At 42.0% G+C, this 21,268-nt stretch overlaps 1 protein-coding gene across 10 annotated transcripts in view; it reads left to right on the top strand.

Moving 5' to 3' along the window:
* The window catches only part of ehbp1l1a (EH domain binding protein 1-like 1a), a 40,487-nt gene extending 21,558 nt beyond the window's left edge, over positions 1 to 18,929 (top strand). For 2 of the 10 annotated variants that reach the window (XM_034556683.1, XM_034556682.1), the window contains 16 exons: positions 5,708 to 9,078; positions 9,161 to 9,215; positions 9,447 to 9,656; positions 9,967 to 10,518; positions 10,984 to 13,383; positions 13,610 to 13,697; positions 13,852 to 14,018; positions 14,121 to 14,169; positions 14,276 to 14,779; positions 14,870 to 14,921; positions 15,118 to 15,161; positions 15,258 to 15,369; positions 15,650 to 15,749; positions 16,528 to 16,601; positions 16,939 to 17,053; positions 17,215 to 18,929. In XM_034556683.1, coding sequence (XP_034412574.1) covers positions 5,708 to 9,078; positions 9,161 to 9,215; positions 9,447 to 9,656; positions 9,967 to 10,518; positions 10,984 to 13,383; positions 13,610 to 13,697; positions 13,852 to 14,018; positions 14,121 to 14,169; positions 14,276 to 14,779; positions 14,870 to 14,921; positions 15,118 to 15,161; positions 15,258 to 15,369; positions 15,650 to 15,749; positions 16,528 to 16,601; positions 16,939 to 17,053; positions 17,215 to 17,308 — 7,987 coding nt within the window. In that variant the 3' untranslated portion in view covers positions 17,309 to 18,929. Of the gene's footprint in view, positions 1 to 4,063; positions 4,257 to 5,707; positions 9,216 to 9,446; positions 9,657 to 9,966; positions 13,384 to 13,609; positions 13,698 to 13,851; positions 14,019 to 14,120; positions 14,170 to 14,275; positions 14,780 to 14,869; positions 14,922 to 15,117; positions 15,162 to 15,257; positions 15,370 to 15,649; positions 15,750 to 16,527; positions 16,602 to 16,938; positions 17,054 to 17,214 lie in introns of those variants that run through there. The other 8 variants (XM_034556684.1, XM_034556685.1, XM_034556689.1 and 5 more) reach the window with 8 other exon arrangements.
* Positions 18,930 to 21,268: the final 2,339 nt, after the last annotated feature.

Here is a 21,268-nt window from a genome sequence, read left to right as displayed (position 1 = left end):
CCTACCAATCCCCAACCAACTTCCAGATCACTCCAGGGACCTTTGTTGCACTTGCCTCAAATTGCTACAACCTCTGACACAAAACCGATAGCAAGGACAGGAGTGGCCCATCAAAAGAAGCTGTAACTATGGATTTGGGGTAAGTGTAGCTTGTTACTCTAGCAGTTAAATCCCCATTCCAACATTTAACACGTTCAATGCCAAAGTGAATCATGATGATGAAAGATAAGTCAATGTTGTTTAGGCATTTTTAAAAGCTATGTTAAGCACGCCAGACTTTTCTTCCTGACATCAAACTTTATTCCTTCAGAAATGAGAGCATGGCTGCTCAGTCTGGAGAGTGGTCCATTGCAAAACACTCACAGCGGGAGAAGCTACAAAAAAGCACTCAAAAAATAAGCCCTGCTGTTCCAATACCCACTATGGATAAGAAAACCATATGCAACATAAATGCCCCAGATCAAGTCACTTCAAGAATGGACTCTTTTGGGTTTCTCTCAGCACAGCAAGACGCAACAGACAATTTATCTAAACAAAGAGAAGAATTTGAAGAGGATTTTGCATCATCTTCCACCATTCTTGATGTGCATGGTTTTGACCTACAACAAGGGAGAATTGAAAAAGTGTCTTGGTCCATGGATAAGAGACCATTGTGTGAAATTACACAGGAAATTGTGTTACCAAGCTCTGAAGACAGTGGAGAAGAAATGTCCTTGTACATATCTAAAGTGGAACTTGGTCCATTATGTACAACGTGGAGTTCTATTTCTCATTCACCATCCACTTTACAGCCTGAAGTTCAGATTGGAGAAACAGTAGGCATTATGATTAAGTTACAATCAAGTTGCCCACAATGTTCCAAGATTCCTGGCATGCCATCTTTACATCGTTCAGAAATTCCAGATTGGCCAGATAGGAGGTTATTAATTAAGTTACCCAGCAACAGATTTCCTTTACTCCTGAATTTGGGTAACAGTTCTCTTTATGAGGGTTGTACAGGAATCTCAAAAATGGTGGACTTAACACCGTCCTGCTCCAGGTCTGCAAGTATTCCTGGATTCCCGTCTGCTTTGAAATGTGAGCCAAATATGACATGTCTTTTACCTATATGTCCCAGAATTTGCAGGATTCCAGGGTTAGCTTCTGTTGGAGCAGTGACTGGGTTTGAAAATAATGTTTGGGAGAGTTGTTCTCTTTGGAAGAAACAGTTTCAGATAAAAGAAGCATTTGTTTCGTATAAGTCTGGTGTTCAGGAGCAAGTGGTTACTGATACTAATATGGTTAAAATCATGGTGGCCATGTTGCCAACATGTTCTAGAAAGGGTAGTGTTGCAGGGTTTCCTTCTGCACCATTACAGGAGGCTTCAACTACTCCAAGTATGGCTAGTCTTCTCCCTACATGCCCCAAACAGACAATTGTTGCAGGTATGCCTGGTAGACAAGGGTTTATGGCATATAATGACAGCTGGCATATTTTAAGGGAATTTATTTTAGATAGACCATTGAGAAGTAATCCTGCTCTGGTTCAGGAAAAGTCAAATGAGGATAAAGAAAATATAGAACATTATGGTAGACATGTTACCATCTTGTCCCTGGAAGGAAACCATCCCTGGTTTTCCGTCTGTGCCAAGAAAAGAACAAGTGTGCCCAGTACTCCATTTTGCACCATGTCAAGAACCTGATTTCCCAAGAAAAAAAACAAGTCATTGATTTAATCTCTAAGGAGCCAGTTGGTGCTCATGGTGAGGGTTTGGATATAAATAGCACATTTTGATAGAGAATCCCTTAAGTAAAGGGGAAGTATGTATTCCTGATAATTCCCCAGGTGCAAGCAGGATCTTGCCAAAAGAGAAATATTCAGTACAGTGGCAGTGTTGCCTTCATACCCTGTGAGTACCTACCTTGTAGGTATAGGTATGCCCACAGGACCCCAGAAGGTATTACAGAGTATTGTCAGTATTGTACCTATATGCCCTAAACAGACCCAAACTCCTGGAATGCTTTCTCAAAATCAACACATTTTAGACAACAAAGATTGGCATGCCTTGAGGCAATTGATTATCAAGAGACCAGAGAAGAAAACCCAAGCTTACCTTGTTCAATGGATACTGAAAGATACGTATATCCCTAAAGATATGGTCGATATGCTGACAAGTTGCCCACAGAAAGCCAACGTTTTTGGCCTACCCTCTGCTCCACAAGAACCCAGCATGGTTAATGTAATTCCTTCATGTCCCATCCATAGTCGAGTCCCTGGTTGGCCTACAAAGACTGGACAAAAACTCTGTTTGTCTAGCTGCAATGAATGGTTCGCTTCTAAAATTCTACACTGGGGCTGTCCATTTATCAAAAAGAAAGTACAGATTCGAAATGCAGTTTTGAGTTTTGATGAGAACACTGCTGACAGTATGAGTGCAATATTACCCTCTTGCCCTGAGAATGCTAGTGTCCCTGGGTTTCCGTCTGCTCTGACACTGACATTAGCAGATGGCCCAACTATGGTGAATTTATTGCCCAGTTGTACAAAAGAATCTAGAGTTCCTGGAATGCCACTAAGAGACACCAGTAAACAATTCAAGTGGCTAATGGAAAGTAAGTCGCTGCTACTTCCTAGGGAGAAGTCGGCAGTTCAATTCCATTTACTGGATGTTAATGTGTTCTATTCTGATTGTGATATGATCAGAAATATGGTATCAATATTGCCATCGTGCTCACAGACAGCCTGTTTACAGGCCCCTTTCCATCTGTGCCATGTCAGGTGTTAGCAGATATACCAAGTATGATCAATTTATGGCCTACATGTCCAAGACATTCCAGCGTATGTGGAATACCCTCTAGGTACCACAGTTGCTCTGATGAAGCAGAATGGCATGTGTTTAAAAGGCAGATATGGGAAAGGCCATTGATAAGAAACCCAGGGAGACTGTCAGTAATAGATGACAATACAATGCATTTTACAGAAAAGGCAGTGGCTAGGATTATGGTATCAATGTTGCCACCCTGTCCAAAACATTCATCTATTCCTGGAATTCCCTCTAAGGCAGGAGCGAGACCAGTGAAAGCTGTGATGATAGAGGCTCAAAGCATGCTAAAAACTGTAGCCACTTTCCCTAACCACAGTGAAATTCCAGGTTTACCTGCAAAGAATAGAGCAAAATATTTGAATGCCTGGTATGTGAACAAGGATGTAGTTTTGAAAAGCTCATTCAATAGAAGGTATGGAGTTGTCCACCAAGATTTAACAGTTAAGGATACATCATGTAGGGAAAAAGAAATAATGCTGAGTATGCTTCCATCATGTCCTCAACGAGCTCTGAACCCTGGATTTCCATCCGCTCCACGACCCCGAGCTGTTGATGCCATTGTGGACACACATCCAGATATGGTACAGTTGCTGCAATGTTGCCCACAACAGTCAAGTATCATTGGTTTCTCCTCAAGAGGGTCAATTGTTTCTGATTCTAAAGTAGGGAACTGGCCAGTGGTGATGATAAAGATGCAAAACTGCAGTACATTTTATACAAAGTATCGTTCTCCTTCTTGTCAAAACATTGCTCTCAGTTCTTTCTTCCCAACAGTTCCAATGCCTGAAATTAATTGGCTTCCAAATATGGGTAAATATTGTGCCATCTTGCCAAAGAAAGCTCTGTTCTTGGGGTACCATCCACACATGTGCACCATTCAGAACATGGGTGGCCAGGAACAACAACTGGAATTGGAAATGAAAGAAAAAAACGTACAAATCAACAGCTGTCACTGGAAGAACATTCCTTTTGTAAGGTTTCTGTCAGAGAGAGATCCAAACTGTTGATAGTTCCAAGCCAAGATGTACCAGAGGATATACAACCAAGAATGACAAAAGAGTTATCAACTTGTCCCGTGATGGAGGCCGTTGTCAAAGACTTACCATCATCAAATTCTTTGGACCAGCCATTCTCCACAGTTGATGGGATTAAGATGGTATGGAATGAAGCCATTCCAATCAGATTAGATCTTGACACAGAGAAAACTAAATCCAATGTGTGTTCAGCTTTGGAGGGATATAAAGATGAACAGAGCTTTTGGATACCGATTGAGGTAGAAGAAATAGCTGTTCTAGAAAAAGGGTGAGTTGGAGTTGGAGTTGGAGTTCTCTCTGTGATGTCAGCGGTGTAGGCTTTGAAACATCTGCTTTTCAATTCTGTTTTCAGAAACTTGCATTGCAGAATGTGGCACTCCATTCCTGACATGCCTCTATTCTTGATTGTTAGGAAGAGGTGGGTTGCCTTGGTTTGCTTAGTGATGCAATTAGATGATGCATTTCCATAATCATGCAATTGCTTTGTCTCAGCACCATCTGCATAATCTGCATTCCTTGTGTGTTATGCTTTGAGTTATTCTGTGGTTCAGTTTTTCCCTATTGTCACTTGTCATTATGTCAGCCCCTGGGGTCAAAAGGATATTCAAGAAACTAATACATAAATATACTGTATGTGATGGGCAAAGAAGGAGAAACTGTTGTAGCGACTGTGGAGCGTCATGGTTTCATGCCCATAGAAGAGTCAGATACAATTTTGTCAGTAGAGTAAATGGACCTAATTAATAATAGTTATGGCACTGTGGATAAAGGGTACATCAGGTGAGTGGGCAAGTATGAGAGAGGCTAATAGTTGGCCTCTGCTCTAAACCACCTCACAGTCTCCATTACAGTCTGGACTAAAACTAAACCACCTCACAGTTGCCGTCATTACAGTCTAGACTAAACCACCTCACAGTCTCCGTCATTACAGTCTAGACTAAAACTAAAACAGCTCACAGTCTCCGTCATTACAGTCTTGTCAGAGTAGTGATGTCTGTTGCATGGTTTTGATTTATAATGTCCTCTTGAGGTAGGCTTTATTTCTTGCCGTTCATTGTAGCATTGTAGCATCTGCGCATGTCCGCTAAATTATTTGCCACAGAGATCAATCAAATTTATAACAAAACGGCAGCGGAATACAAGTGCAAGTCAGTTTGGAAATCCATCAATAAATTCATAAAAGACAAAAACGAACAAAGACACCATGAGGCTAAGTGTAGAAGTCAGATTACCACAGAAACTTAAAATTACAAAATAAATATTTGGTTGTTGGAGAAGAGTTCTTTGTGCATGAGATTCTTAATTTAAAGAAATCTAAAATGATTTACATGGAAAGATTTAACTCAACGTTTACTTTCAAGCACTTTGCTTTTTATATTTTGCAATTCTGACTATTAAAGGGGATATACTGTAAATAATATTACTGTTAAATAATTTGAAGTAATTCTTTATTTAGAAATAATGCTGGCTTTACAGCACTGGCTGTTGTAGCTGTAGTTGTTGAATCAACCTGCTGTGTTTTGTTTGCAGTGCAACCTTTTAGCTCTTGTGGATGGTTGTTTTAACACTGGCTGTATGGAATGAATTGCATGTGTTGAACTTGCATGCATTACTGTAAAATACCTATCATAGGATTGATAATAAGTAGGCAAATTTGTTGTAATTATATTGTCAAGCACTGATTACTTTCTCACTAATTGATTGAGGTACACTGTACGAGACTTGCATTCTATTATGATAAAAATATGTAGAATTACAAAATACTTTGTGGGAAGGCTTTTACACATTTTTACATTATTGTAATTTTTACTTGGCATCTTCCAACAGTAAACTTTGACCATAACTTACTTTAATTTACCTTCTCTTTAGACATGAAAACATGGTTTCACTACATCCATCATGCCCAGTTGCTGGTGCAGCACAACTCCCATCCCAAACCCAAATAAATAATGCAGAGCAGCGGTTACAAACACATCCAACAAACAGGACCATAGTATGGGAGGAGCTACCAAAGGCACCTACAGTAAAATGTCCTAAGGACCAGACCATACTATGGGAGGAGCTACCAAAGGTGACTACAGATGCAACTAGAAACGCATTAGAAGAAGAAATGGAAAAGACAATAGAAATGGTTAGTCTCTCTTCCACGATGTTGGACACTGGTGATGAAATGAAGACAAATACAGCAGCTGGGATATCAAATCTAATGCCAATATATCAAACAGTTAGCGATATATTTGAATTCACTGCTGCTGCTCAACTAAAAGATGAATACCTACTGGACAGCAAGTATACTTTGGATACGCCATCAGAGGATAATGACATTGTGGATAAAATGTCTTCCCAACCTTGTGCACGATATGTGCCATACTACGTGAAGCCTGAAATGGAATACAAACAGTTCACTTTCTTGGATGTCTGTCCCAGTGTGACTAGCATTGCTGGCATGCCGTCCAGGTTGCCCATAAATAAAAAACACTGGCTTAGAGATCAAAAGCCAATATGGGAGAAACAATCAAAAATTAAGGAGATAATGCAGCCATACACATTAAAGGATGAAGAAAAGAACAAGAACCAAATGGTTTTACTGTTACCCTCTTGCCCCAGAAAGGCTATACATCCAGGTTTTCCTTCTACACCACAATGCAGTTTAGTTTTTTATGGACCAAATATGGTAGATATTTATCCCAGTTGTCCAAGTGTATCCAGTATACCTGGTGTCCCATCTATCAATGAAGCTAACAACAGACCATGGGTATCTCAGCAGGCTCCACTTTTAGAAAACAAAGTAAAAACTGAATTTGTTGTAATGAGAGCATCACCAAAATACAAGGATGAAATTAAACTAATGGTAGGTTTGGTACCAACTTGCCCAAGACATTCTTGCATACCAGGCATCCCCTCAATTACACAACCTACTTTAGCACATCATGGATCATATATGATGAGCCTTCTAAGATCTTGCCCCAAAACCTCTTCTATTGAAGGTGTTCCATCATTAATTGAACCACTGAGCAAATGTTGGGCTACAGATTACAAACCCTTAGGGGTAACACAGACAAAAAAAAACATAGTTATGATTGAAGAGAAACCTCACAATGATAACATGAGAGCCATGACAGCTTTAGCCCCAGCATGTCCAAAACAAGCATGCGTCCCTGGATTTCCATCTGCCCTGGGACCTACAGTAATCTATAATGGTTTTATTAGGGTCAATCTCCTTCCATCTTGCCCAGCCACATCAAGTATTCCTGGTTTTCCTTCAATGCAGAAAGATGACAGCAAAGACTGGAACACTTTTCATCAGCCATTATGGGAGAAGCAGATGAAAAAGAAGTCTACATTACTACTGGAAAACGATCAAATGAAAGAAGACATGAAAGGAGCTGTGTCACTTGCACAAAGTTGCCCAAGAGAATCGCTCATCTCTGGCTTTCCCTCTGTCCCAAAACCAAGGATAAATAACGTTGACATGATAAATATGGTCAGTCTTTCAAGCTCATGCTCAAAAGTGTCACAAATTCCAGGATTTCCGTCATCTTGCACTTTAAAAGAATGGACAGTGTGCAGGAAACCACTATTTGAACCAAGATTGAAAGAAAAGCTGCTGTCATTGATTGACAGATGTGAAGGAGACAAGAGAGCAATGAAAGCAATGGTTTCTCTTGCACCATCCTGTCCAAAAGAGGCACGGACACCAGGATTTCCTTCTCATCCAAATCCCAAAAACATTTATTGTGCACCAAATATGATCAGCCTTTTACCATTGTGCTTGCAAGTTTCCAAAATTCCTGGATTCCAATCAGTTGATGGGGATATAAGTGTAGGATGGGTAACAGAAAAAGGGTCATTGCTGAAGAGCCTACCAAAGAAGAGGGTAAAATTTGACACATCAAATAACAACAAAAAGATAATGAAGACTATGGTTTCCTTTGTACCATCCTGTCCTAAAGTAACAAGAATCCCTGGTTTCCCTTCTATTCCAAATCCCCAAATGGTGTATTATGGCCTAAATGTAGTGAACCTCCTTCCTTTGTGCCCCCTAGTTTCTACCATACCTGGATTTCCATCAGTCGAAGGGCACAAGGAAGAACGATGGTGTGCTGAACTGGGTTCATTGATTCACAGACCACAAAAGAACATTCCGTTTAGGATAAACAGCTCACCAGTTAACATAGAAAAACCAAACAACATGCTTGCTTTGGTTCCGTCTTGCCCAAGCGCATCAAAGATTCCAGGCTTCCCATCTGTACCCAAATACAATATGCTGAGTCTTATACCTGTTTGCTCCAAAGTATCCAATCTCCCAGGATTTGCATCCTTTGAAGGTTCCTCAAACTTCCAATGGCTTTTTGATCCACACACTTTGTGTGATAAGCCATCAAAGGAGAGAGTATTGATAATGCACAGTCCAAATCAAGACAAAGAAACTGTAAAGACAATGTTGGCCTTAGTGCCATCTTGTCCAGAAGCATCGACAATCCCTGGGTTCCCCTCTGCACCTCGAACCAAATCCAAGATTGAACCCAATATGATAAGTTTTGTACATTGCTGTTCCAGTGCGTCAAGTCTCAAAGGATTTGCCTCCATGACTACACTCCCAAATACAGGGTCGCTGAATGAAACAAAACCACTTTTGCTAAAGCCTCAGAAGAAAAGGGCAGAAAGAATTTTCACACTTACTGAACATGACCAGCTACCTTGCTACAGCACAACAGGCATGGTGACATTAGTTACATCCTGCCCAAAAGAAGCCAGAGTACGTGGTTTTCCTTCTGCTCCAGTTGTAAACAGACCATCAAACATGGTCAGCTTATACACGTCTGCTTCATGTGTTTCATGCATCCCAGGTTTCCCATCAGCAAGGATGCTTAGCTCTGAATGTATAAATATACAAACTAGGACAACACACAGCGAGTCCTTGTCTGACAGGTTGCAGAATGAGAAGATTTGTGTCATTGCAAAATTCCCAGCCAAACATGACCAAGATGAAATGAAGTACATGGTAGCAATGGCTCCATCATGTCCACATTTAACTAAAATCCCTGGGCTCCCTAGCATTTCACAATTGAATTCAGCAGAGAAAGAAACTATGATCATTCAAGTCCACTGTTCTACTGGGAAGTATGCACCACAACAATTGCCTCACGCACAGTCAACTCAGTCATATCACAAAGACCCAAGAATGTCTGGTGTTCCCTCCACATCTCTTAGCCTCCCCAGCACAGCACTTGCACATGGTGAGACATTCACAGTGTGAAGATTCACCTTTCTATGTATTGTTTCTTTTTGTGTATTTTACTTTGTTTGCTTTTATGACAGAGGAGAAATTCAAAGATGGTGCGAAGCAAAACATAGACCTTTGTGTAGAAAATGGGTAAGTAGAAGAGCCCAGTGCTCTTGCATTATTTGATGTGAAAGGGGTCAGTTTAGTGCTTGCCTAACATGGACTTTTTGGACATATAGACGGTAGCTTTTTTTAACTTGACAATACAATGCATGGGAAATTTCAGTATCTCTGTGAATGCTGTATTTCATTAAAAGAACATGTGTGTTGCTGCCCAAATTCTGTGGATCACGCATTAAACTCTGGTTTCTGGGTCCTCAGCCAATCACAATTAGAGAGGACAGTAGCAGAGGTAGACCAGACAAAAGGGAAGAAACCATTGGACACATCAGAGCCACCAGGAGTTTTGGGTTGGGAAGTATTGGAAGCAGAGGAAACGATTACAGAAAAACCAGCAAAGTCCTCTTTGTCAGCAAAAGAGGTAGAGGAGTCAGGATTAGTAAAGGCTATTGCGGGTGTTTTCCACAAAGGGTAAGTGTAAGACTGGCCTGAAGCTAATCGTGTGAAGCATGCGTTATAGTTTGCATCAATTATTAGTAACCCTAAATGGAGATATCTCACATTCCACTTCATCATACAATATGCTCATTCTATTTTTCTATTCAGATTTTGACATTTCAAAGTTTGGGGTAAAGAAAATAACTGGACAGCATTTGCATGGGAATTTATTTTACTTTCTCCAGTACTCACTGGTTTCGATAATCAGTTACATGTTTATTGGAACCATTGTTTTCGCATGTTCCAGGTTTCACTCACTCACTCCAGTATCCATGTCTCACAGTTATGAAACAGTAGCATCCATTTTGGGGCCGTCCAGCTCTACTTTAGCTGAAGCGGAGCACCAACCCATGGCTGCCTCTTCTATGGATCTGAAAGACAAGACACTGGCCCCTACAGATGAGTTTTCAACACATTTCTCTGGCAACACTGCCATCATGCAGAAGATAGAGGGCCAGTCTGAAGACATTTACACCAAACATAACATTGAATATCCAGCAAGTGCTGAGCCTTACATGTTGGACTTGGAAGGTGATCGATCAGCGTCTCCATCACCAACTACCGACAATGATGACAGGTTTTTGGTTTGTGCAAGCATAAAAAAATGGCCACCACTGACAGAGGCAGATATCACTGAAATATCAAAGGAGGCGGATAGTGAACAAGCTGAGGAACAAGTGGCCTTTCTTGATCAATGGCATACAAAGGAAAGATCACTCACAGGGCAGGACTCACATTGTACAGTGTATATTGAAAGCTTGTTAGCAAGGCAACAGACGGAGACAGAACAGGATGAGGTTAGAACCGTGTCAACTTCATCACAGCTGGATAAAGGGTGAGTGCTTGGGTTCAGTGACCTAGTAAAGTGTTTGGTTGCACGGTGTGATAGTGTATATGTTCTGCGTTTTTGGTGATAACATTGTCTCTTGTTATGCTTATGAGCGCTTACTACTCAGTAAATAGTGATGGTCAACTATCTGTGATGGTAGTTAAGACATTGTGATATGGAATGGTAGTGTTGCCTTTTTCGTGGCGTTTTAAGTAATTCTGTAAACTTTGGTAAACTTTGTTTATACAGTATGTGCTTTATATGCTGTTTCAATGACAGTGTGCATGTACACATGTAAAGCAGAATATTGAAAATGACGGTCAGTTTTTTTCTACAATGTGTGATAAAATTAGCTTATTGCTTATTTGTCTTAATCAGTTGAGAATATTAATTGGTTGGAGATAAGGTGCATGGTACACCTATATGACAAAGAACAGCAAATTCTGAAGCTTGTCCTTTCTCTTCCTTAAGCCCCCAACAAACAAACACGGAAGGAATTTCTGCCACTTCCCTGCAGCCTGGATCAAATGAGTCACTGACAGATTCCAAAGTTCACATAGAGAAACTCATGGACAAACCCTCATATATTCAGGACATTAGTCCTGTTGGACCACAAGCTGGCATTGCTGTCCGAGGCAGAAAGCCCAATAGAAAAGTTCCAGAACTTCAACAGAAAAGGTTTGATCAGGAAAAAGACACTATTCCATCACAACCACTCAGAAGGAAGGATAGTTTAACTCCAGAACGCAAACAAAAATCTGATGTTGCATCGGTCACTCTCCTCCCTGAGGTTGTTCCAATCCTATCTCTAGGGAAATATCCTTCTGGTGAGATACAACCTGCCACTGCTCCATCTTGCCGGATAAAGAAAAGAGCCAGGAGCATTACTTGTGTACCTCAGAATGGCCATGCTCAAGAAAGTGTTAGTGCTCAAGTAACTTCATACTCAAGTGACTATAGACAGAAAGGAGAAGTTGAATCTGTGCAAATATCCATGGATGTTGTTGCGCCTCCTCGTGTGAAAAGAAGAGATGGTAGTTTGCCACCTGAAACTTCACAGAAAACTACCCCTTTCAAGCCTCTGAGGAGAAAAGACAGTGTGACGAGAGAGACATTTGTTTCAAAAACTAATGACCAACAGGATATGAAAGCCCAAGTCAGCTCTGTTTTGAAAACTACAAATCCTGTTCCTCCTCAACCATGTAAGAGAAGCTATGGTGTCTCAGGTGCTCTTGAACCTTTACAGAGCATCGATAAACCTGATCAAACAGCCACTAAAAGAATCCCTTCACAATCAGTAGGAAGAAAAGACAAAACAATCAAACAACGCTCTCACGAAACAGATTTTGTCGGGAGTGCTACTCTACAGGCAGACACAGAACTGGTCTGCTCAAAGCAAACGGAGCAAACCTCTCGTACTTTGGAATGGCTTAAGAAAGACATTAATACATCTGTCCAGGCCTCTTCTCATGGAATTCCTCCCTCAGAAACAAAGGAAATTGAAAGCATTACCCCAAATCCTGAACCAGAGATGTTTCATGTTGAGCAAACTGCTTCTCTCTCAATCATCAAGAAGATACGTCTTCCACAACGTGGCAGGAAATTGCCCTTAAGCAAATCTTGCAAAATCGACAGTAACAAAGAGTCTGTAAAACCCTCCCAGATGGAAAACACTGTTACGGAAGAAATAAAACAGTCAAATGCTGCTCGTGACACATCTGTTGTTACCATTCACATCACGTCTTCCCAGAAAACAGAAGATTCATTAGAGATAGCAGAAGTAGAGAAGGACAAACAAACAACTCTTTGTATGCCTGTGCCGTGTGTGAGGAAACATCTAAGTGGTTCCTTCCCCTATGATGTTACAGCCATGGCGAGCACATCTAAGCCTTCTAATAGAGAAGAGGCGCTGGCAGCAAAGCAAGATGATCAAGATAAAGAATTGCCAAAAGTGCAAGACAGCAAAAGCTTTCCCCCTCGTCCTTTGGGTGATCAACATTATTCATCGACAGAATTAGTGACTGCCATAAAGTTGAGGAGAAATAGATTGACCATTGAGGCCAGGGTTCAAGTAGAGGACGGTGATATTTCAGAGAAAACACCAGGTGCTTCAAGCTTACCTGTACCAAAACCAAGAGTAAAGAAACGTCTCAGTGGTTCATTCCCAGATGGTACTACAATTTCTGACTCACCAGCTCCCCGCCTGCCGGACCCAGTAACTAGCACCACTGGTGATGAATCAGTCCAACAGAATGAGCAGTCAAGCTTCCCAGTTCCATTGCCACGGGCCAAGAAATGTCTCAGTGCCACTTATTCAGACAACACACCACTTGCAGATGATGTATTCCCTCTTGAAATGGAATTATCTCAGAGAACCCCAGAGGAAACATCTGCTACTGGCAAAGAAACTAAGGAAGGCTCAACATCGCTGGATTCAAGTGTGATCTCTGAAGGAGGTTTCGTCACAATCCAAGGAGAAGATGATGGTTCATCGGTGTTGGAACGTGAAGTGCTAGAAGCAATGGGAGAAGAAGAATTTCCTCAGGAAGACGCTGTAGAAGATACTGAGAAGGGACTAGATGAAATCATTGAAGGCTGGACCTTTACAGAAAAACCTGTTGTAACAGAGGATTTAGAGAAGGCTGCAGAGTGTGTGTCTGAGCAAACTGACATTGAACAAGTCCTGGGAGAAGAGATTGATAGGTCCCTTGCTTCCACTGTTGCCTCTTCTCAGGATGACTGGCTACATGTAGAGGATAATAAAGACAGTGAACCAATGGAAATAAAGTCAAGGAAGGAAATGAGGGACGAAGAGTTGGACTTTGGCTTTGTATCTGTAGATGTAGATGCTGGTTGTTTAGAAGAAGAAAGGTAAGATTAGTCAGTAAACATTAAGGTGTGGGGGTGTACAATAATTAACCTAACTCTGTACACAATATAAATGATCATGTCCTTGAATTTCATAATCCTCTAACATGGTGTGGTCTCATTAGCAGCATGGTTTACAAAATCATCAATAACCAGACAAACATGTTATCAAATAACTTGTGGAAGTTATATCTCATTTTGCTTTGTTTTTGTGTTTCTCCATGCAAAGAGAGAAGTCACACGTTTCTTGCCTCCACCAAGCCAATGAACCAACAACACCTCAGAAAAGACCTGCAGATGGGGTGGTCTCTCCAGAAGTATGTTAAAGCTGCACCTGTCAATATTTATATATTAACAATTGATAACATAACTGAGAATAATGCAAGATGTTGCTCAGAGTGAAGAATTATCATTGACTATGCAGTTATTTTTCACAATCCTACCCCAATATTATTATTGTGTGTGTTCTAGGGATTTTCGCCCACTCCCAGCTTAGTGACATCTAGTCAGTCTCTACTGGACTGGTGTCAGAAAGCCACGCAGGGTCACAAGGGAGTGAAGATCAATAACTTCAGCACCTCCTGGAGGAACGGCCTTGCCTTTTGTGCTATTTTACATCACTTCCAACCAGAAAAGATGTGAGAAACTTGTTGACAATAGTTGGTCTATAGATAGAAAGAGTATTGTACCCTTCTTTATGTATACACTTTATGTGTTTATTTTGTCTTTTTTGTGTGTAGTAATTATGAAATGCTGGACCCGTATGACATCAAGCACAACAACAAGAAGGTGATTGGCTATCGGTTAAATAAAACCAGCTAAAACCAACTTTGCAGATTATTTCATGTGTTGGTTGATGATTCCTAATCTGATCTTTTTTTTCTACAAATTGCAGGCCTTTGACGGCTTTGCCAAACTTGGCATTTCCAGGCTGATGGAGCCTTCAGACATGGTCATGCTAGCAGTACCTGACCGCCTCATTGTCATGACCTATCTCAACCAGATCCGCACACATTTCACGGGCCAGGAGCTCAGTGTGCTCCACATAGCGAGGGATAGCAGTGAGTCTAGCTATGCAGTAGCAGAGGACCGGGAGAGCCAAGAGGACCCCGAGGCGACTGTTCGCTACTGTGCCCAGAGGCTGCAGGAGGAGGGTATAAGTCTAGACACCAACGGGACTGCAGGCACTGCAGAGTCAGCAGACAGTAAAACCAGGGATGTCGTACCACCTCCCAGAGCCAAACGGCTGCAGGTTGCTGGGGCTCAGCCACCAGTGGCACCGCCAAGGACTCACTTCCTGTCCAAAACTGGTTTCTCTCATGTCAAAGATGCAGATCTGGTCAAGAAGCGGAGGTCACAGCGGAGGAGTGGGTCATTAGAAGAAGGAGAAATATCGGTGGTATGATTCTTATAAATCTATCCCCTTTTTATTCTCATCATTGCATTTTTTTCTTATCTGTGATGCATGAGGAACTTTTTTTGTCTGCAGGTTGTTGCAGGCCAAGAAGACAGTGTGATTACTCGGAGGAAGTCAGACACTGGTTAGCTTTCATATATCTGTGTTAACATATATATATTAACGTATCCCTTTAAAAAAAAAAAAAAAATCGAACTGTTAAACACCTTTTTTGATGCCTTTATTTGGACATGGTGATTTGGAATATGTGTTCACTGTTGAAACTAAAGATGTTAAGCATGGCTTCATTCATACAAGTGGTATTTGTGTTTGTCTCACAGAGAGAACAGACGCTGAAGTCGAGGAGGGAAGACCAGAGGGCCAAGTCAGTCACCGTTTGTTTCAGGGTTAAACATCGACCGCTGACCCTAACTGTCTGTTGGGTAATTGTGTTTGTTTGTGCGTGTATTAATGTATTCAGGACCCCAGCCAGTATGTGCTGAGTCAGATAGAAGCCCTGGAAGCGGAACAAAGTCATATTGATAACAGAGCAGGTGTGGTAGAGAGGAAACTCCGACAACTACTGGAAACAGGTACGATCATCTTAATACAAATGGTTGCACAATGAATCAAAAAGCACATGAAATTCTGGGTAACAGTAATATTTAGAGAGAACAAGGGTGGAATTTGTACAAATTATTATACCTTAGGGAAGAACATCTTAAGGAATGATTTGTAACTTGAAGGTGCTAATTAGCTGTGGTATAGATATTATTCAGTATTCACTGTGAAACTCCATTATTCCAATGTAGGAAAGAAAGAGAAGGATTATGACTAACAGAGGGATTATAGTAATGTGATCTTCTCCTGCAGGCAGTGACAAGGTGGAGGAGGAGAGGTTGATTCAGGAATGGTTCATGCTGGTCAACAAGAAGAATGCTTTAATCAGGAGGCAGGACCATCTGCAGCTACTGTAAGACATCCACGACACACGCTGCTGGAAACATTAGAACACAGTACAAACTGTTCATGTTCATCTTTAGCACGCGCTTCATCCTGACGTCATCTGAATCCACATGTACGCATAAATCCTCCACCCGCCACTAACTTAACGTCATCATTTTCTTAGATCTTTCACCAGGGCGTGTAGGCTACGTTGCTTTTTAAATAAAGTATTGAATGAGGCTTTTCTTTAACGATAAGAGAGGCTGCTTTCAGTAATTGTTAGAGTTTCCATACAGGTCACGTCACTGCAGCAAATATCGTGGGACATTGAAGCAGAAACTGTAGTTAAAAGACTGACAGAAGAAAGAGAACTAAACATGAAGTTATGCTGCTGCTCCTTGTGCTCAATGTCTCTCACTTGAAATCCTGTCCACTCAAGGGAGTCAATGAAAGATCTCGATGTGAGAAAAGGTTTGCTGTTGGCACTGTGCAGGATTTCTGAATATTGTTAAGCAAGAAAAATTAGAAATTGTAGGTGCATCTCATCTTCATCGGCAGATTGAGTTTGCTCAGTTGTCGTGGAGATGCCTCAGCACGATCTCCACGACAACTGAGAAAACCGCATCAGCTGGTTCAGCTCTGGATAAAAGTTACTCAGTAGACTTTGAGGTGAGAGTTTCTTTTCTGTTGGTGGAAAAAAAGAAAATAGCGAGACAATAAAGCAAAGAAATAAAGGACTTTGAGATATCTCTCCTCCTTGGGCACAGTTGTCAGACATGTTGTCATGCATCTCTTGTGATTGACAGGCTGGAGGAACAAGACTTGGAAAGAAAATTTGAGCTGTTGAACAAAGAGCTGAGGGACATGATGGCAATTGAAGGTACGACTTTACTGCTCAACACACACCGCTTCCACAACACCAAACACTCTGATAGCCTGTAGCACGTCTCCATAGTGTAGTGTGTCACTACAGTGGATGGAGTTCAAAGAAAACAGAAAGGAGTACCACCAGAGTAATGCTGTGGGCGCATTTTAGACACCTAAAACAGTATACTATACTACTAAAGAGTACACTATATTTAGAATATCTACCCTGCTGTCAGACTGCCTCTCTGACTGGGAGCTGAAGCTGTCACCCACGCTCTCTTCAAAGCCACCAGACTCCTTTGACAGAATCAGTCATTTGACCTGTTACCTCTCTTGTCTTTGTGGGGCAGAGGGGCAGAAGACTCAGGCCCATAAACGCAGAGAGCATCTGCTGCTTCAGGAGCTGGTTTCACTGGTCAACCAGAGGGACGAACTGGTCCACAACATGGACGCCAAAGAGAAAGGGTGAGACCCACTTCCTCTGCTGTAGGGTGAATGAAGTCTTTGACTGGCTCCACAGCTGTGGGTGGGTCTACATGATCCTGGTGGTCTACATGGGCACACATGCACACACTTCCATGTTAATGCAGCAGCTCCTGTGACTCCTTGTCTCCCCTTGTCCTCAGAGCTCTGGAGGAGGACGAGCGTCTGGAGCGAGGCCTGGAGCAGCGGAGGAGGAAGTACGCCAAGCAGCAGAAGGAGAAGTGCGTGATGCAGTGATTCTGTGAACCACAAAAGCCGGCTCACCTACCTGACAGGAAGTGTGTGGGAAGACCAGTTTGTTCCTCTTTTCACCTGCAGCCAGACTGATGAGGACCCTCAGCCGTAGCGGGGCGGTCCTTCTGAACCATTAGGAGGCGGATGTATTTCCAAGGGAGGTGGGCCACAAACAGAACGAGGCTCTGAGAAATCAACTTTTTGTTTTTGGTTTGTTTTCCCCTTTTTGGGGCGTTTTGGCTCCATTTTATGACCGGAGATCAAAGTTGGCTGTAAATGTCATTTTCCACAAATCAATGCGTTGTCCATAAACTAAACCCTACAGGAGGTTCAGCACCCATTGAGCAGAAGAGGCAGCAGGGCCTCAGAGAGAGAGAGCTCCTTGCACGTTTGGACTGTTTGCTTTGCAGTTTCTGTGCAGTGTGTGTGTTTGTTTTTTTGTGACTTGTTACGGACAGAATTGATTAAAAGTGTATGAGACCTGGAGATGTTTGGTACAGATATGAGCTGCCAAAAGTAGTTCCAACCATGTTGGGATTAGACCTTCTGATAACCGCGGTCTAGTGGCAGTTCATTCATAGTCACAGGGATTCACTGTTTCATGGTCAGCGTTAGTCGTGGCAGGGGGAGGAGTCTCAGTTTAGGTTTAAAACAGACTTGGGTTAGGGTTAAGGAAAGACTTTGGGATAAAAACAAAATCTTTTTGGTGCCTTCTCTCCTCTTCGGCCGAGCTGTGACGCCACAACTCGACTCAAAACTATCCAGGTGAGAGGAAACACCTGTAGTTTTTATTTCGGGGTGAACTGTCCCTTTAAGGTTACGGAACAACCAATAACGGTACAGCCCCAGAGGAAACTCCACCGTTTGAACACATAGTTGCCTCACTGAAGGATGTGCTGCATTGTTTTCACCCCGTGGTGATTCCATTGGAACGTCCTGCTCTTGTGTTGGGATACGTTTGCTGTTACAGAAGCTGTTTGGAGACGAGAAGCAGCCAGAGTTTGGTGTTTGAGATGTTGGAATGTTTACATCATACTGTTTCATGGGATAAATACGAGGAAAGCAGCCATTTTTAAATAACTTATTGGGCAAATTCAAAGTTTTACTATTTATTCAAGTCGTCAACTGGAGAAGTAGCCACGCAGATGTTTGAACCAAAGCATTTGTCTACCGCAGAGAATGTTCACACAGCACAGTAGCATTTATCCTCTGTAAATTATGACAGTAACATAGGAATATTTATACATTTAGGATTTTCTATTGAGAGAATGTCTGATGAGGTTTAAGGTGTCTAAACACATTAAATGACTCCTGTCTTTTATTTTGAAAATACTGTTTCATTACGCAAATGTTTTGATCCTGAAATGAAAGGTGAAGATGTGAACGTTTCTTCATTCTCAACGCCAAATCTTTGCCAGCGTGATATTAACTTTAGCTTGAAGTGAATTAAGGGAAACTTCCTCCATGTTTTTTTACTGAGAAGTGATTTCACTTCAGTGCAAGGCCGTTCTGTAATGTAATGCTGAAACGTTTCCTGTCAGAAGTATTGCTGTTTTTATTTGTGGTTTTAATGTTACATTTGCACTATTTGTAAAGTTTGGAAAATACAAAAGATTTGACCGCCTTTAACTTCTCATTGAGTTTTATTTCATATTGTATTATGGATTGCATGTTTTGCTGGCTTAAAAAGACTTTTCCCTCCACTATTGGTTCATCACCCAGCAGACACGGAGCAACATTCCTCTGAGCTCTATGAACCGTTGAGGAAAATATCCGTCTGATTAGCTGCTAAATGTTCCTTTTTTCTAAACAGCAAGTCGCTAACTTTGTCTCAAAGTATTGTTGACAGAACTCATTTACATCTTCCCCCAAACCTCCATCTTTGTTGCCCAGTAAATATATACTGTACCCAGGAACATGATATGTATCTAACACACCCACAGTATCTATCTGTTCATACAATATTCTGCATTTGATTCAATACCACGTCTCAATGTGACAGAGGACTCCTGTGCTAACTTTAGTTTGTCCCAGATTGATCATATTGTCGATAGTGCTACAGGCTCACTGAGAATGACACTAGACTCGATAGCCCCACTGAAGAAAAAGACAGTGAGGCAAAGGAGGTTTGCTCCCTGGTAGAACCCTCAGACCCGCGACCTAAAGCAAACTTCACGAAAGCTCGAAAGTATATGGCGTTCCACCAATCTGGAAGAATCACGCTTAGTTTGGCGAGATAGTCTTAAAACATATAAGAAGGCCCTTCAAATCAGTTGTGTGACTTTCACTCAGGATTTAGAAAACAGCACAGAGACAGCACTGGTGAAAATTACAAATGACCTCCTAATTGCATCAGATAAAGGACTTATCTCTGTACTGGTCTTGTTAGACCTTAGTGCTGATAAAGGACTCATCTCTGTACTTGTTTTGTTAGACCTTAGTGCTGATAAAGGACTCATCTCTGTACTGGTATTATTAGACCTTAGTGCTGCGTTCGACACCATTGATCATGACATCCTATTACAGAGACTGGATCAGTTGATTGGCATTTCAGGTACCGCACTAAGCTGATTTAAATCCTATTTATGAGATACATTTGTATTTGTAAACGATGAAGCCTCGATGACCACCAACATTAATCATGGAGTTCCACAATGTTCTGTGCTTGGACCAATTTTATTTACCTTATATATGCTTCCTTTGGGCAATATTGTCAGGAAACTCCATAAACTTTCATTGCTATGCAGATGATACTCAATTATATCTATCGATCAAACCAGAGGAGACCAACCAGCTCGCTAAAATTCAAGCATGTCTTAAAGACATGAAAACATGGATGACCTGTTATTTTACTAGGCCCTGAACGCCTCAGAGATCAATTATGTAGTATCTGTAGATGGCATTGCCCTGGCATCCAACACCACTGTAAAGAACCTGCGTTATCCAGTTAATCCAGAATGCTGCAGCTCGTGTATTCACAAAAACTAAGAAAATAGATCACATTACTCCTTGTGGTGGCTGGGGCGTGGTTAGGCTCAGCTGCAGGGGGTGAGCGGGGGAGTGGCTCAGGGAACAGGTGCTGGGAAGAGGCTTAATTAGCCTCAGCTGCATTAGATCAGGGGAATGCGTCTTGTGCTCATTCCTTGGTGCTGGGGGGGGAAACCCGGGGATGGTGACAGGACTTGTTACACTCCCCGGGTTCCCCCCCCAGCACCAAGGAATGAGTACACGTTGCGTAACGTTTGGCAATATTCTTTATTGTGATCCTGCTCTGCCGGTCTCCTGCTCCATCTGCAACACACCCTGATATAGGGTCCAAGACGCATTCCCCTGATCTAATGCAGCTGAGGCTAATTAAGCCTCTTCCCAGCACCTGTTCCCTGAGCCACTCCCCCGCTCCCCCCCTGCAGCTGAGCCTAACCACGCCCCAGCCACCACACTCCTGTATTAGCTGCTCTGCACTGGCTCCCTGTAAAATCAAGAATCACATTTAAAATTCTTCTCACCCACAAAGCCTTGATTGGTGATGCACCATCATATCTTAAGGAGCTTGTAGTACAATATTGACCCACTAGAGAGCTGCGCACACTAAATGTGGGGCTACTCGTGGTTCCTAGAGTCTTAAAAAGTAGGATGGGAGCCAGAGCCTTCAGTTATCAAGCTCCTCTTTTATGGAACCAGCTTCCTCTTTCAGTCCGGGAGGCAGACACAGTCACCTCATTTAAGAGTAGACTTTTCCTCTTTAATAGTGCTTATAGTTAGGGCTGAATCAGGTTTGCCCTGGTCCAGCCCCTTGATATGCTGCTATAGGCTTATAGGCTGCTGGGGGATGTTTTAGGATACACTGAGCACCTATCTCTTCTTCTTTCTATTCAATTCAATTCAGTTTATTTTGTATAGCCCAATATCACAAATTAGCCTCAGAGGGCTTTACAATCTGTACACATACGTCCCTGTCCCAGA

Source organism: Cyclopterus lumpus, chromosome 18 (assembly GCF_009769545.1).
Source record: "Cyclopterus lumpus isolate fCycLum1 chromosome 18, fCycLum1.pri, whole genome shotgun sequence".
Taxonomy (NCBI): Eukaryota; Metazoa; Chordata; class Actinopteri; order Perciformes; family Cyclopteridae; genus Cyclopterus; species Cyclopterus lumpus.
This window is presented reverse-complemented; position numbering and strand designations above follow the sequence as displayed.